The following is a 17,481-nucleotide window of genomic DNA, read 5'->3' on the forward strand; positions in this document are numbered from 1 at the left end:
AACGAAAATTTGAATCGGACATTTACGTACATTGCCTCGTTACTGAGATACGAAATTCCGAAATAACTAAAATTATTTTCCAACGTTAATCAAATGAAAAATGGAAATTGCGTTCAGGAATCACTAAATATCAATATTAAGAGCTGAAATTGCAACCGGCGTCTTATTTCCTCTTTCTAAAACTGTTAAACATATGACTTTGAAAAAAAAATTGTCGATTTTTTTGGACCAGTCTTGTATATTCACATGCTGTTAGAATCTAGGTAAATCTACGATATATGCAGGCTGAGGTTATTTCCAGGTCTGAGTCTAAAATAGTGACGAGCGTAAAAAGTTTAAAAAATACACTCACGGGCTACTTCGATCATCCGAATCACGTGACCGATCGGCAAAGCCAATAAGTTGAGACGTGCATTTTCTCATATCGAAATTAGCACCAGCTATCCTCGAGAATAATTAACGGTCGTTTTTATTACGCTACCGCTGCACGGCGGTATTATTTCATCCCCGAGCTCTTATTCGCCAACCTCCAATATTGGCTTTGGTATCCCTTCGTCGTCGCTCCTGCTTTCCGACTCGACAAAGATATATTAACTTTTTTATTTATTCAGGAATAATGAAAGAGGAACGGATAATCGGACAATGGAATATCAAATTAGACCATATAATTATTCTCTTTTATCGCTGTCAATCTATTTCTAAAGGCTCGACGATAATAATCGTTAAAACCCAAAACGTATGCGAAGAAACGATTAAAGCCGTACCTTTCACCGGGTGAAACGCTCCGGGATTTGTCCAGTACGAAAATAGTCGCCTTGGAATCTCGATGAGAGGCGACTAATTTGTCAACGTCTTTATTCTCTCACTTGCGAAAGGTGTTCCCGGAATCTCAACTTTTCCATGACGCGAGTCCAATATCGTTGAATATCAATTTTTCATTAAAAAATTCCCACCCCTGAAAGGCCACTCTCCAGTTTTCATATAAAATACTCAACTTCAAGGTGTATAATATATGTATACATGATCCCCGGCAGACTAAGAGACTCGTAATATCTTTCGATTAAAGTCGTTTCCTCCTCGAGACGTTTATTAAAATTTGAAGCCAATGACCCCGTGCTGTGCGGAATAATCGAGAAGGAAAATAATTTTTCAAAAATCTAATCCTCTTATCACGGTAATTATAAAAATTGTCATCCACTCGACTTGACTCTGTCGGTAATATATTCCTTTTTCACGAGTCAGGTGTATCGATTTTTTATTCCTTTTTTTTTTCTTGCTGTCTAGCTTCTATTTAAATATTCTTGTGCATGCATGTGTGTGTGAATGCGTATGTAAAAACTGACCAGCTTGTCCTCTTGCGCGTTAACAGCGTCGTGGGCATTTGCATGCGGTGTTTAATTAATGGAAACGTCTTTATACGCCGCGTTAAATCCTTCTAGTCAATTCGTTCGTGAAAATATTGCGATGGTTCGATTAATATTTCATGAAGCTACCTCAAGAACTCGCAACGTTTACACAGTAATTTGCAACTTTCAAGAGGCTTCACGTGACAAACGGTATTTCAAATTTTTCACTAAATTTATAATATGCGTGTAATATAATAGACGTGCGGTGCCGATGCGGCAGAAGTTTAAAGAACGCCAAAAAGTACCCTCGCATTGTCGAAGACTTCTGACAATCGTGACTGCCGGCGTTTTATTTTTAAATAAATGGTTGAAAACCACGCGAACTCGTTCGTGGCAAATATAAATTTTCTCGCGATAAATTTTCTCTCTACCTTTTACCATCTATAATAATAATTCCGCACCTTCAGGACCGAGGTTCAAGCTGAATTTTTATCCCCGGAAGAAAATCAGAATTAAACTTGCTTACGACGGGGAAATGTGATTTATTCGAATAGAAACTTGAATTACAGTAATAAGATTAAGATTAATTCAGTGAAAGTAAATCATACCTGCTTGAAAATAAAACCATCCGAATTCTCTGTGTTGAAAATATAAATATCTCGTCGCTTGTAAATATTCTGATAGAATATTTTACTGAGTTCTTTTTCTTTCATCGTCATTGTTGTTAAAACTATCGTAACATCTAATCCTAATCGATAAAGCCCCAGAATATTTTGATGGGACATAAATTTCAGTGAATTTACCACGTGATTTTCGGCCTGTGTTGAAGATAACAAGGTTTTGTCGTTACCCTGTAACCGAATATTTGGATGGGTTGAGTGACGCCACGGAGCGACGATGAGTTTAAAGGGATCGAAATTGACAGGTTGCGGTGAGTAGAGATTGATAATAATCCAATCAAAACTATACATATACACCTACATACTTATAATCAGGTAGGTACTCGATGACGGTGAATAACGATATTGGTCGTCGTTATTATATTACGTCACGCACACGGCAGATCCTCTGTTTCGATGTGCGATAAGGACAGTGTGATACGAAGATTGATATCGAACGAAATTACAGCGATTAGATCAATCTGTCAGAGCTCGTCGTTTAAACGGTTTGCACCGAGATTCACAGCCACTCGAGATATTGTCGAGTGAGTCTCAAGTACCTGAGTAGATTATGTAAAATTGCATAAAGTTCAACACTCGAAGTCATTTCTGGGAGATTTGACCAGCGTGTAATGAAAAAATTATTCCTTTCGTTCCGTCGCTGGAATGCTTCGGTAAAGAAAAAATTAATTCAACGCAACACTGTCCGCAGTATCGTACGAATTCATTGATCGTAGTAAAGCCGAATCATTGTCGCATTCGGTACATATTCCGTCACATTCGTATTCATGTAGGTATTATAACGAGCTATAAAACTCTTATCACGTTTCCCGAACCGTCTGACTGTATTTTTAACTTACTGTAAATGTTATCAAATTTTTTTTTATATTCTTCACACCGTTTCTGTACTGGTGGCGCATACGAAGTTCTCTCACAGTTTTTCGACCGTGTATCGATATAGAGTCATTCAAGAGTTTTTATTTTTATTTTTCTACAGTCTGATTTATCTTGCCCCTAATTAAATTATTCCTCAAGTACTATTTAGCGTTGGAATAACAGATCCGTTTACTTAAGAATGTGTTTTTAGTCGAAACGTAACGTTATCTACCACCTGTCATATCCGATTGATCATCAATTTGCCAATTGACACAGATTATCTTCCGCACTTCACGACCTTTGTGCCATGCTAGCAATTATACTATCTTCTATTTATAAACACTATCAAAGCCAAGTTTTGAATTATGTATAGTATACTTCACGCTGCAGCAATGTTTGAAACGAGTATGATAATACGCGTAATTTAGTCACGCTACCCTCATGATTGCGTGGCTATAAAACACCATTGTTTCATACGGTGTTTTGATAACTACCATAGTTTGTTTCTTTACTGCGTTACATACATCGGGGCAAAACTGTACGTACGTAAATCGACAATGACCCAAAAGAAGATACACGTTAAAAACGAGTAAGTGGTTTTACCAGAATTCTGTCATTGAGTCTTGATTAGGATTCTACTGCCCTCCGAAAGACAAGCCTTGAGCGTAACTTTCTACATACAGTAGTTAACGGAGACTCAGAATTCTAACGAAACCTATATCCTCTTCATAAGATTTATACTACAAACGCTCTTCAAACGCGAAGTAAAGAAAAGCTAACGATAACTATTTACAGTGTGAAAGTTGTGCGCGTGCATGTATAAACTGATGAAAATTGGAATGAATTGACTAAGCAAATATAACAGTATCTTCGGTTTTTTTTAAATAATCCGAATATCGTTTGATGTCGGTAAAAATTAAACGTCCTCTTTAGTTATCTAAACTGATGTTCTTCAATTTTTCACACGTCATTTACCAGTCTTCGCAACACCAACTACTAAACCAGTAAGTTGGCTATTCCTTGTACGAAATACGCTACAACAAGCGTGCTTGGAAACGAGCGAAAAACACCCGTTACGCGCAGCTGTTCTTTTATTTCGTACAGTTTTGCTTTATCGTAAGATACGCGCCAGTTTGTGAGAAACGGTGGAATTTTATTGGTTGGTTAAAATATACATGGGTATATAACTTTACATGTGTATATGTATACATATATGTACATTACATGACCCATCGTGAACTCTAAACGTACGTCCAACGTTTTTCACACCATCTTTTGCGGTATTCATGGTTTCCAATGCCGGAGGACATTTATCAGCAGTTATAATTATACACATGACAAACTGCCTTCATCTGAAAAAATTTTTAGTTGCCGCTAGCATTCGGACGAGAAGTGAATGAGTAAATTAACTTCGGATATCTTTTTCATGTTACTTACAGGGACAAATGCAACCATAACGAATAAAATATGGAATAGGTATAATTATTACAGGTTTCATTATTGTATGTGGTTTGTTTACTCGGTTGCTTTGTTCAATTATACAATTATTTTTCACCGTTTACACAGTGTCTGACTATTTTTAATTATTATAGAAAATAATGGACGTGAGAAAAAAATGAAAATGAGTTTTGTAAGTATCGACAGAAAATGTCGTACGTCTTTCAGCTGAATTTTTATTTTTTATTTCGATTATACGGTCACTCGTATTACACTTACATGTAGCTCCTGGCGACGGTGTAACAATAAATTAAGTTATGGTAACACGTTAGAAGGGATTGAAACAAGAAATTATTATGTGAAGTAATATGGTAAATAATATTTCGATCATCGGAAGACGTAGAGTATTAAAAGTTATCGTAATCGCGCTCTAACATATTTTTCTAAAATCTTACCGACTACGAAAATGAAATTTTTTTAACATAAAAGAAACTTCTTTTTCTTGTTATCATACCATATACAAACATTCAACGCGTGAACAGCTGTTTTCTTCTCGCAGTTGTGCGCCAATTAGAAACTAAATAAAACTATAACTGACGACGTTATATATTGTGCGCACCATCGTGTCGCTAGGACGTCAAAATCTCATTCGGGAATAGGAAACTATACACCCTATGATTACACAAGATACGTACACATATCCCATTCTGCAGTATACCTATAGGTAGTTGCAATTGTGATTTCATTGTTAGTATAAAGGTGGGAGTCGGTTGTATACACGCACCGTGTTCGGAGTGACATGTCGTACACACCGTGCGTACATGTGCCTCAATATATCCTGTGTACACGGCTTCAAACTTGCAGACCGCGTCAAACAACCCCGGGCTGTGAAATTCGCGGGTTTGCCGGATATGGCGCCACCTCTTGGTACGTCTAACCCTGGCGGCGAATCGCTTGTTCTTCTCCAACCCCTTTCGTGACACCCGCCGTTGTAGCTTCGAATTGATCTACGGAGGCGCCTGTCTCTGCCTCTGTCTTTCCCTCCCTTTCTTCTCTCATTATTATACACAAGGTACTCGTAATAAATATTATCTATCTCTCTATCTATATCCATCCATCTATCCATCCAACTATCCAATTATCTATCTATAAATCTATCTACCACTCTTTTTCTATATATATATCTGTCTATCTATCCACCTAACTATCTAATTATCCAATTATCTATCTATCTAACTGTCTAACTGTTCAACTATCCAACGATCTATCTATCTATCCACCCATCCAACTATCTGACTATCCGACTATCCAATTATCCAACTATCTGTCCATCCATCCATCCAACCATCGAACAATCCAACCATCCAACTGTTTATTCATCGAACCATCCAACTATCTAGCTCTCTATCTATATTTATGTATCTATTTCTCAAATCACAATGGCTCTTGTATAGCGTCGTTTGCGAACACTCTGTACCAACTGCAAGCCTACGCCTATAGATGCAACAATCATTCCCATTTGTCTCTGCAAACCGAGTGGCATGTTCCGCATTGGAATTACTGCCTAGACCGCGCACTGAGTTTCGCACCCTGAATGATTATCTCAATTTCGCACTGTTTTCAACGTCCATTTTGCGGTTAGTGTATGCAGTTGTGCACAGTGTTGTGCGTACGTGCCGAGGTGCCGTTAAGCATTTATAAAACCGCGAATGACGTTCTCGTTGGGGACGTGATCCCAACACAATCGAGTTAGTTTTATACGATTCAGATTTTACACATCGAGGGAAATTTCATTTGTTATAGTTGGTAGAAAATTCTAGTAAAATGGATATCGTTGTATAAACCGTTCAAATATTGTTGGAATTATTTGACGATTTGATGCACATTTTTTTGCTATCGCAACGTTAAAGCTGTCTGTTTAGCTGGCTAGATTTTTTCAGCTTAATAAGGCTTTAACATGAATTTATAGTTGCATCGACATCAAATTAACGTAACGGTTACAAGAAAATGTAGTAAGAGTGATCTTAAACTAAAACAATAGTAACATATACTAGATTTTTTAATTACAGCTACAAAATTTGTTCTCATTTCGTATACGGAACTATATTTTTCGGTATAAAAGTAGAAATTTCGTTTCTTTCATCCATATAACATGGCTACTTTATACAGCAGGAATTGGAATGAACTGTAATATTTATCCTTCACACACATTATTTGTCAGAGCTTAAAGGTAATCTTTGCCCAACTATACCTATAAAGCCCAAGTTGTGGAATGATGAGATCTAACCTAACATAATCCGAATAAATGCAGCTGTAATTCAGGTATTCGAAAAGTATGTGCGCCACTCTGAGGTTAACGGGCTAAAATTTTCTAAACCTTAGGATATGCAGAAGAGAATTAGGCGCGGAAAGTTGTTAGCCAAGAAGTACAAAGAACCCCTGCGGCGAGCAGGAAGCTTTCCCTGGAAAATTACTTGAGATCTTAAAAGTTTTACTTCTTTTCCTCCTCCCGCCGCAACGGGGGGGCTCAATGCTTTATTTTACAAAAGTCGAGAAGACGATGGGTACTCATTTTCTATACGATCCCGAGTTAAACGCATATTTATATGCTGGCTAAAAGTAAGAATATAGTTTGATCGTAGGAACATCTTTTAAGGCTACTTTTCCGAGCCCGTTTCAGTTGTTATGCCCGGATACAACACAACTCGACCGAACCCAACCTAACTTCACGTCGAGTAAATATATCTTGAATGTGCAAAACCGCAGGCAAAACCAACGCTTCCGTAAAAATCTTACAAGGTTTAATATATGTGCAACATGTATATCCAAGTACGGACCGCGATAAAAGTTTCATCATGCTTTTGCATGAGAACAAAACCGCGTTTCGGATAAAAGTTACACTCGCTTTTTCACAAATATCCGACCGCCGTAAAACCTTGAATCAGTTAAACTTTGAAACGAAATTGAATCCGAGTTTACTCGTGACTCCGTATTTGTGTTTCAACTTTGCTTTTTATCCAACTTGAGAGTGCCAAACGTTTTTATTTAATTTTCAGTCTCCTTTTTGTGGTTAAAAAAGAAAACACTCCTTCAATCCCCGTAAAGGATATCACATAAATTTAGCAATTCATATGAAAATGAATCGATCTTTTTTTCCACGAGCTTTCATTCATCCCTTTTGGATGCCGGCGCGGCCATTACGATGTCATGTTAGCAGCGGGGAATTTATTTAATGAATATATACGCTCGACGGATGAAATTCAATCCACCTCCACAAAGCTTCTGCGTGAAAAATTATACCACGCACCGCAAGGGTATTCAGCTTCAAAGCCCACCCACTTCACTGTACATATATCTACATGCGGATACATATGTATTCTGCATAACCTACCATTTGTCCACATATTGCAAACGAATAATCTGTCGAGCTGTTTGCATATTTATGTAAGAGCATGTTTGCCATCTTTACTGATGATGTAAAATACTCACCAATCGCACCGAGAACCTGTCGGAGATCGTTCGGAACGTGAAATTTCAAGGTAATAAATATACATCAACAAAGTATTCACTTACTGGATTCTTCTATTCCGTTCACTGCTACTCGATGCCATTAACGACGACGCTTCGTGGACTTTCGCAAAGCTTCAAGACGTCGCTTTGACGACAAACCTTGGTGTGAACAAAGAGAAAGCAGTATGTATTTGTGCTTGAGACTCTAAAAAGCGTTGGCACATCGAAGCTACTTGATTTGCGGAATCCCGCAACCGGAATATACGCGGCTTTCGTATCCGTCGAATCCACCGCTTCGTGAACGAAAACTACTTGACCAGAATTTACGGTTGAAAATGGAAACCCCGGGGGTTCTAAGTTTTATAAACTTGGAGATGAGATGAGAGTGTCAAACTTTGCTCTCGGTCCCGTTTCCTCCGGATCTTGGTGCCCGCTTCCATTTCCTACCGCCATGCACATTTGGTCATGAACTTTTGAACGTGAAAAGAAATCCTATCTCAAACGCCGCAGTTTGGACGAAGTCGTCGCCGCCTTGATCGACCCAAAAATTCATCTTATCATCGTTTCAACGATCTCTGAGCAATAGTAAAAGTGAACAACGAGATAGTTCACTTCTGCCACTCAGAATTGGATCGACTATAGTAGTAATTTACACTTTTGTGTGCTACGTCTTTATATAAAATGTTCATTGAAGTAAATTATGATGAAGTCTTTCGGTCGTCTTTGTACCTCTCCCGCCCTAAATGACAAGGATAAGCGGACAGAAAGCGCACCGCGATACTATGCTCGTATTCGATTCACCGTTATTTGTCCTTATTCAAGTGAATGTTCGTCATTTCCGACTGACCCATGGACCCACTTCACGAAATGGACCACCGGGATTATCCCGATAGCACTTATGGTCAGCCCGTGCTGCTCCTCCTCCCTAGCTGTGACTCTAATGTGTTGCTGACCGGGCTTCCGGAAGTTCTAAATCCCCGGAAGATTTCCGACCGGCAACTGTATTTTGCGGGTTAAGTGCATTTCACTATAGCTTTTATATTTTGTCAGAACATCACCCGCTCTACGATTAATATATCAGCTATCGTGTAACTGATTTTGGTCAGGTTTACATTATCGCTATGAAAAAGGTGTCATTGAGAAATCGATTTTATACTAACCGAACAAATTTTTCGAAATCGTTCGGAAGAAAATAAAATCTGGATTTCAATACGGCTCAGGAGTTTCGATTTTAATCGCGATACTGCAAGATTACGAGTTCATTATATCTAGATGTACTAATTGTTCCCGAACAACTTGATTGACGGAAAATATGTCTTTCAAAATCATTTGAGTGAAAAAAAATCTCGAAAAAAAATTTCTGAGTATGATACATCGTTTATGAAATGAACCAAACTAGTTCGCACATCTTGAAAATTATGTTCGTTCAAAACAAGAATGAGAAGAAAAACTCATATGCAACTGAAATTTGAAGTTTTTGTTTGACAATAATAAAATTGGTTGGAAACTGTGGTGGCACCTGTAATTTATTCAAAACTTTTGTGAGGGCGAATCTTTTACGGATAGGTATGAAATATATAGAACTGGTGATGATAATAAGGCGTACAATTGCATCAACGAATCATGTCTGGAGTGAATTAAGCAAACTGAGAATTCTTCAAAACTTGATTATAAAATTCTTTGTTCCTGCGAATGAGAGTAGAACAGATGGTGCGAAAGAAGAGAGGGCAAATTTGCAATATATTTACCCACGTTTGCAATCTTCCGTTATGCCAATGATATAGTTAAGAATATCAGATAAGAAATTTTACCGTGCATAATCTAAAACCAAACGAAAAATAGTAGAAGATGATACGTTTTCAACAACTGTAATATCCACGAAAACCTAAGTTGACCATAAAAAAGCAAACCACGCGACATCCTACCGAAAAAATTTCGGGAAGGTAAGACTTATGCCGGTCAGCCGTGACATGGGTATTTAATCATTATTAACACTCGACACGACAGAGTTAGAGAGTAAACAGAAAAGAAACGATAAAAATTCATTACACAGCTGTGTAATGTGACAACTGGGTCAAAATTCTCACTGATCTTTCATGGGCTACAAAATGTTGCTCACATCGTGATAAGAGTAAGGAAATACAATTTTAAAAAGTTAGAAAAAATTTTCCATCTTCTTGTTTTCGCAAGGTGAAGAAGAGTTACATGTATAAGCGTAGCCTGCGCGTGTGTTGGAAAATTGTCTTCGGCACAATCGACTTGCAAGCGACGAAATATCGGAGGATCAATTCCCTTGGAGACTGGCTCGACGCTCTCTTGGATTTCTTCTGTGATGTGTGTGTACAATATGCAATATACATATTCCTAGGTAACTTGACAAAAAACACAAATACGGTTGCGGTATGCGAGATGAACGTATCTACTTCACCACCGAGTTATCCACTACTCCTATCAAGAGTGTCAGTAGCTACCTGAAGGAAAACTCCCACGTGTGGCGCAAACACCCGATAATTGCGCGTTCGAGCTTAGAGTTGAGCTATACCTTTTTCCCTGCTAACCACCTGCGACTTTCCTCGCAGCTATCTGCCTCCTGTGTAAGCCCCCAACGTAGTTGAAAATCAGGTAGATCTAACAGCGGGTAGCGAAGGAGCAGTCTCGTCTTCAGACCCCAAACTCCCCGCGCATTTTCGTTAGCTCGTTAAGCACCCGCTGCCTACTTCCTATTCCGATTATCCCTAAATTGCCGTTATCTCTCGAGAGAATTTCAAATGAGCGGTATTTTCATGTGATAAATGCCTTCTCGGCTACCAACGTCCTCTGCATTCAAATGTTTCTCAAGTCCTGTGCAGTGCTTGCCATCATCGACGATTTCGTTAAATGATTTGCGCAGAAATTGCATTAGGTCCTTCATGTTTCCAATTACCTGCACTGAACGTTCTTAGCTCTGACGAACATGCGTGAGCATCGGAACTACACGAAGACGAAGAATCCAGGTGGCAACTTTGTATTGCAAGATATGAAATTAAAGTGAACCCTGAAGGACTGGAAGCTTCTGAAATAAAGCACATTTGTCTGAGCTGTGCGGTATATTCAGCCCATCGCTGTCGTCGACTGAGAAAAATAAAGGTGCTCTGAGGCCTCTGTTAAAACATCGTACAATATACACCATGATTAATTTTCGCTCCGCAGATAATCGTGAAGAATACATTATGCGATTATGGTGCGTAAATTTGATGAAATTTTCTCAGCATTTTCGGTAATCTCTCTTTTCTTAGTCGCCACGTAAAATTCCAGGGGTGTGCAGAATGTACAAGGGGTCTCGTAACGATTTGAACCAACTTCGGAATATATACCGTATACAATAAACAACGAAAGTTAAAACCCTGCAGGGGTATCCCAGTAACAATAGCAATAAAGCGTCTTTATTGGCGGCGAGTGAACACCGCTAGGGACCTCAACCGTTCCCTCTTTCCAAGCCTAACCCTGAGTTACAGCTGTAGCTGGAAGTTGGTAACTATTGCTACTATACGACCACCCGTCCAGCTTCTGTTGTCTTTTCACGCGAATCGCCAATTCCGCACTACGTAACTCAAATTAACCTTCGAAGCCACGCAGGAGGATTGCAATACGAAGAAGCAACGCGAACGAGACTAGAACAGTAAAAACTGTCTGTAAGTTGTTTCACTGGAAAATCGATGGAACAATCTACATGGAGGTCATTGAACAAATACTGCACTCTGTTCGATGAGGAAAATTTATTGTTTGCACCTCTTCCGAATTACGATTGAAGTATTATATCCTTGTTCTTACACTGAGAGAAATTTTTAGTTTCGGTTACCGCTCAGTACTTAACTATTTTCATTTTTTGCCGCAATTGAAAAATTTAGTTGTAGGTACAAAGTGAAAATTAGTTTTCTACCTGTTACCGGAAAGTCTAGTATCCGTTACTATTCTTTCTCATTATCATCACTGTTGCTATATTTTCTTGCAACTGTTGCGAAAATTTAATGCTCGTGCAACAATAAACTGACGGTAAAGCCTTATTTAACTAAAAAAGTAAAGTAAACCTCAGAATCTGATTTTGCGATGCAATAACTAAAAAAGGATCGACAATAGCGCAAAATGGTTAGGCGCACCTCGTTTTTTCGTAATTCCAACAATATTCAAACAGTTTTTTTAACGATACCTGTTTTACCGAATATTTCTAGTTACTGTGACAAATGAAATTTTTCTCAGTGTAGTCATTACTTTCCGAACCTTCTTCCACCAGTGATAATCCGTGTTCATTGTTACTCGGCCATGGATTTATTGGGCAAAGGGCGAAAGCTTTTCGGCACTTCAATGCTGTATGTTTGCTGGCCTCGGGCAATTGTAACCGGGGCTCAGTTGCCACTTCGGACTGAAATTCGACTTTGGATTTGTTGCTGAATATACCTGTATGTAGGGAAACTTTGATCACCGTATCCCATTTTAGGACAAACGGAGGGTCGAGCGAACGAACATTCTCTCGTCCTGCAGACTTTCCGGGATAAATATCGCACACAAGACACTAATCGGTTTCCGCTGTTCCAGAAATTTACAAAACAGTTCTTTTCGCTCGAACAGGCACTGCTGCGAAAACTTTTGTATACATTACGCAGCAATTTCTTTCTGCAGATAATGAAATTTTCATGCCAAAGTTGCTACGGCGTACAAATTGCATAATTTAACCCCACGGTTGTTATTATACCGACAATATCTTTATACGTCTCAATTTCCTACAGAGTTTCACGTACAACCGTATATCAAATGTATAACAATCCATTCAAAAGGCTGTCGAGACAAACGTATAACGAATCGGTGGTTTAAACGGTACGATCGAAGTTGATAGAGTTAAGTCTAGTTGGATGAACATCGCAGTAATCTACGAAGAAAATTGAAAAACTTCGAAGAAATTGCATTATTGATTCTAACTTTTCGAATGGTAATCAAAAATTTGATTTTGTTGATCTGCAGAGAACTCGCGAATAAATTGAGCCCTATAAAGAGTTCGTCTAGTTGAAGTTTGCAGAATCTTCTACTGCGGGTGAAATTCACGGTTTCTCTACAATTGTCCAGAGTTGAGTAGATATTATTTTAGTCATGTTTTCATCGTATTTTTCATAATATTTTGATCACAAGAGCCTTTCGTCTGCACTATAGTGTTTATATCATTCTTAAACACGTTCTAACGACCTCAATTCGCTTCATTTTCGTTGGGTAAATTGACTTCGTTTATAAAAATCCCGCAGGATGGACTGCTCAATAGCTACAGTTGTAATATACGAGTCGTGTCGAACCGTTTTATAAAATTTCTCGTCTTTCGCCTCGTTATTCACGTGTCGAAACCAGGTAGCTTCTCAATGTTTTATAACGTCACGGCTGCAGAATTTTAACCGGCGCACAGATCCTTGAAAACCTCTAAATGATTGATTACATTCACACCTTGGCTTTATATGTTTATATGTTTATATACTATGTTTTTATTGCTTACAGCAGTGAGTATGCCTGGATCAAAAGATCCTTACCCGAGAAGTGCGAAAGAAAGTATCACTCAATCTATTATCGGTTGTTGCTTATCTCAGCCAGAATGCCCGAATATTAGACTTTATCTTTCTTTCCCGCACTCTCTCTCTCTCTCTCTCTCTCTCTCTCTCTCTCTCTCTCTCTCTCTCTCTCAACTTGGCAATTTTTTTTTTTTTTTTTTCTTTGTATTTCCTCAAATATATTATATTGTATACCTCTTCTTTTGCCTCATAAAGGCGCATACTACATCTGATCTGAATTGAACTCTGTCTCTCTTTCTTTCTTTCTTTCTCTCTCTCTCTCTCTTTCCGTTTCGTACACCTCCGTCTTTTACTCCACCCTACCGAGTGAATACAGAAAATTGTCAACGTTTTTCGCCTGCCTAAACGAACCGCTAAAAACCTTAGTTAAAAATCTATCCTCGTATATGACCTTGCCTCTGCTTCGAAACAGGTGACGATGATTTTCTCTCTATAAATCTTTTTTCTCCGTTCCTGTTTCAGGTACGCCGGGCACACGTACAAAAATCATCCCCGGGGATTAATCATATACGGTCCAGTTACCGCAGCCAGTCCTTCCGCCGGCTCTGGAAATGCCTCCGCGGGTGGGACAACAGCTCCGGCAATCCTGGTGCAACAACGGGCCGAAAATCCGCCCAAGACCGAGGAGACGACCGTCCGTGGTGACCGGAACCATTCGGAAACTTTGGTCGTCGGAAATGCGAACGCCACTGACCCGGCCACAATGCCTCGCTGTCCACTCTTCCCTCCGAACCTGGGTAAGTCGAAATTGCAAGCTTTTCGAGGTGAAGTCTCTTTCTAGATATTTTGGGAAGCTTGGATCAGGAGAGGGAAAGACATTGTGCCAAATGCGGTCGAGAAACGTCCGTATACGTTGCTCGCGAGTTGATCGAGCACTTTACAAAATACTGGATACGTAGGAAAATACCTATGACTATAATAAATATCGAGATGTATAATAAACTATTCATGTTTGAGAGATCGTGAGAAGATGAAGTGATCGATTATATTACATCATTACAATCTTGGAAATCGGTGCTTGTACCTGACAATCAAATTCATCGTTTATCTGCCGGATACAAAATGTCTAAATTTCGAAGTTTAGCTATAGCTAAAATCAGTTACCGAGCAGCGCATAATATTATAATTAATAACGTACCGCGAGTATTTCGACGGGCAATGTAAAGATTAATTTGAATACGTAAATGAGACCCTGATAAAAGGATTTGGTGGTTATATTTTTCACCCCCCATGTACAGTGTGTAAGCCTGAAAGCTGCACTGCTATTATACGTTATAGAATATGCAGAAAAGGTGGAACGAATCACTTTGAATTAATAATATAATCAGTATACATCGTACATCATACATCATACATAGTATTAAAGTTCGAAAACAAATTTTGGATGTTCGGATGTTCAGAAAGTGACGTCACCCAAAATTTTTTCTCTCTTGACGTCATCGATCTATAGTAATCGTCGACGACGAAAATCAGCCGAATTCCTCAGTCTGGAAACAACCGCGCAGTAGAACGGACTTATAAGAATCGCGCTCCGCAGATTTCGAGTACCGGGTTCTCTACTGCCTGAATCGTGCGCTCCAGGTCCGCTACCTGGTGAAACTCGACTTTCAGGATAAGCGCTCCGTAGTTCTGGCTGTCCAGGTCCTTGACCTGGTGACTTTTGACCTTCCGGACTAATTTTCAAGTTTACAGGTTTGATTACTGAAATTGTCGTGTTTTTTACTATCAAAGCAATCTGCATGCTTCAGATTACATTTTGAATCTGATAAAAAATCGAACGACCAGGATCAACAAATTGCAATTGGTGAGTGGTTGGCATTGTATACATAGGAATTCATGACAATAACGTCGTTCAATTAGAGATAAAATTGCTGTACGTCGTGTTTCAAATCTGTCAGCACTTAACTGATTGTTCTGTGGTATTTTTTGACGAACCTTATTGTTATAAAATCACAATACGTTATACTTACATGCGTGTGTAAATGTGATTTGTCACATTATATAGAAAAAATCTTACAGGCAGATTCGGTTTGCGTCACATGCACAAAATATTGTTCATTCTGTATACTGTGAAGCAAGTACCAGAATTTTTTGGGGACTCCATCGTGTCCCAGTCTCCCCTACAACTATGTCATATGGTAAAACACTGACAACTAGTAAGCGAGCACGCGAGCACAAAAACCAATTACACTAGGCATCCGACCCCAAGCGAAGGTTTTAAAGTTAGTATAAATGAAAGTCTGAACCATAAATCAATTTAAGTTATCGTTCTTTGTGAATTCCTGTACCTTGGTTGAAAACAACGAAGCGCGGCAGGAAAATGAATAATACAGAATAAACTTGTAATAACAAAATCTGGACAACTACTCTTACGCTATTTAGAATTTTCTTAAAACACCGGCATGATTTCTATTAGATTAACTAGCTTCTGGACTCGCAACAGACGTTCACCTGCGTGAATCTGGATCCTACGTTGCAATAAATATTTTAGATGGTACTCGCTTGTGCCTATTTGTGCCATTTTTGTTTTCTTTTTTACCCTTGAGGTTGCGAAGTTACAGAGGCTTAAAAATGGTTAAAAACCGGCTCTTTCTTCGTACCTATATATTGATGATAATTGATGATGATTAGTGATAAAATTATTGAGTTAAGAAGTAACCGGGGATAAATGAAATTGTTCTTCTGCTTGAGGGCTAAACAAAAAGGTATACAAGTTTGAGTTCATTCATTACTTTCGTCTTCATGTTTTTCGTTAACAAAAATTATAATATCTACCCTCAGCATGAACTATGCTAGAATGATTCACATGCCTTGAGGATTACAATAAAATGCAAAAAACTTGCCAATATGAAGCAATGTACCAGACGTGCGTTCCAGATATTTTATGACAAAATGAGGGATCGCGTAAACTCAGCGCGCTGATTATAACGGCACCTTAGCTTTCAAGTCATCCCAAAACTGCAGACGTTCTTTGAAATAAGAATATTCAACGGTGAGAGCGAGATCGGCCATATTTCCGATGCGAAGGTCGTTGTCCGTCGTGATCGAAAACGGTTCCCACTTCGTGTCGCAGCTAAAAGCCGGAGTCGTGGGTCTCCTGGAGATATGTTTTTGAGTTGAGGTTTGAAATGATTGCTAGCAACAGATCGACTCTCATGTTTAACAGCCGAACCAACTCACCCCTCGATAGCAAACGACGTCCACAATTCTATCATAGTGTTCACCATTGTATACCACTACCGATGTATTGCACTTGAAAATATGTACGCCAGACTTTGTCACGAAGGATATGGGCCTTGAGTCGTTACAATTTGGCTGAAGACTCGTTGCAAAGAAACAAAACCCCGCCATAAGTACCTTTTGTATCTGAGTGTCAACTGAAGTTGCCCTTACCAATCGTGATATTCGTCATAGTCACAAGATGAATTGAAACCGCGCCTGAACTTTGTTCAAACAGCGTCACCTGATCAGGATGGCTGCCAAAGTACTCAACGTTAGCCTGAACCCATTTCAGGGCGAGGACCTGGTCCTTCAAGCCCCAATTTCCGGAAGCCACCGTGTCACCGATGCTCAAATATCCTAATGCTCGTAGGCAATAGTTTAAGACTACGAGAATCACATCTTCCTCGATAAGGTATTCCGGGCCAAAGTTCGATGAAATATCGCTTCTGAAGATAAATTCTCCACCGTTAATGAACATCATCCAGGTTGTATTTTCGAGAGGCTAAATGCACAACCGCCTCATTAAACTGATTTACCCCATGTGTCGACATTGTTTATTTTGTATAATTGTCCAGACTGTTGAAATTTATAGTTTATACAAAAAAACGGAAGAGCTCAGCTAGATGCTCGAGAAAAAATTATGACGACTCTGACAAAACTGGAGCACAATATTTCATTTACTCTTTCAGCCTGTTTGTTCAAGTGTTTAAAAATGACAGCGTCGAAAATTATTCATAACGCAATCAGTAAGCTGAGTAAGGTCTTGACGCGTGCAATTCCAATTCCAAGCATGGAACAAATTTCTAGAAACATTTCATACTGTTTCAAAGATTTTCGCGAACTCAG

At 39.0% G+C, this 17,481-nt stretch overlaps 1 protein-coding gene across 3 annotated transcripts in view; it reads left to right on the forward strand.

The window, feature by feature from the left end:
- The window catches only part of LOC107223843 (beta-1,4-N-acetylgalactosaminyltransferase bre-4), a 97,302-nt gene that overhangs the window by 66,070 nt on the left and 13,751 nt on the right, over positions 1-17,481 (forward strand). For all 3 annotated transcript variants that reach the window (XM_015663660.2, XM_015663659.2, XM_046730646.1), the window contains one exon: positions 13,876-14,150. In XM_015663660.2, coding sequence (XP_015519146.1) covers positions 13,876-14,150 — 275 coding nt within the window. The remainder of the gene's footprint in view (positions 1-13,875; positions 14,151-17,481) is intronic.

The sequence above is a fragment of the Neodiprion lecontei genome, chromosome 1 (assembly GCF_021901455.1).
Source record: "Neodiprion lecontei isolate iyNeoLeco1 chromosome 1, iyNeoLeco1.1, whole genome shotgun sequence".
In the NCBI taxonomy this organism is placed as follows: Eukaryota; Metazoa; Arthropoda; class Insecta; order Hymenoptera; family Diprionidae; genus Neodiprion; species Neodiprion lecontei.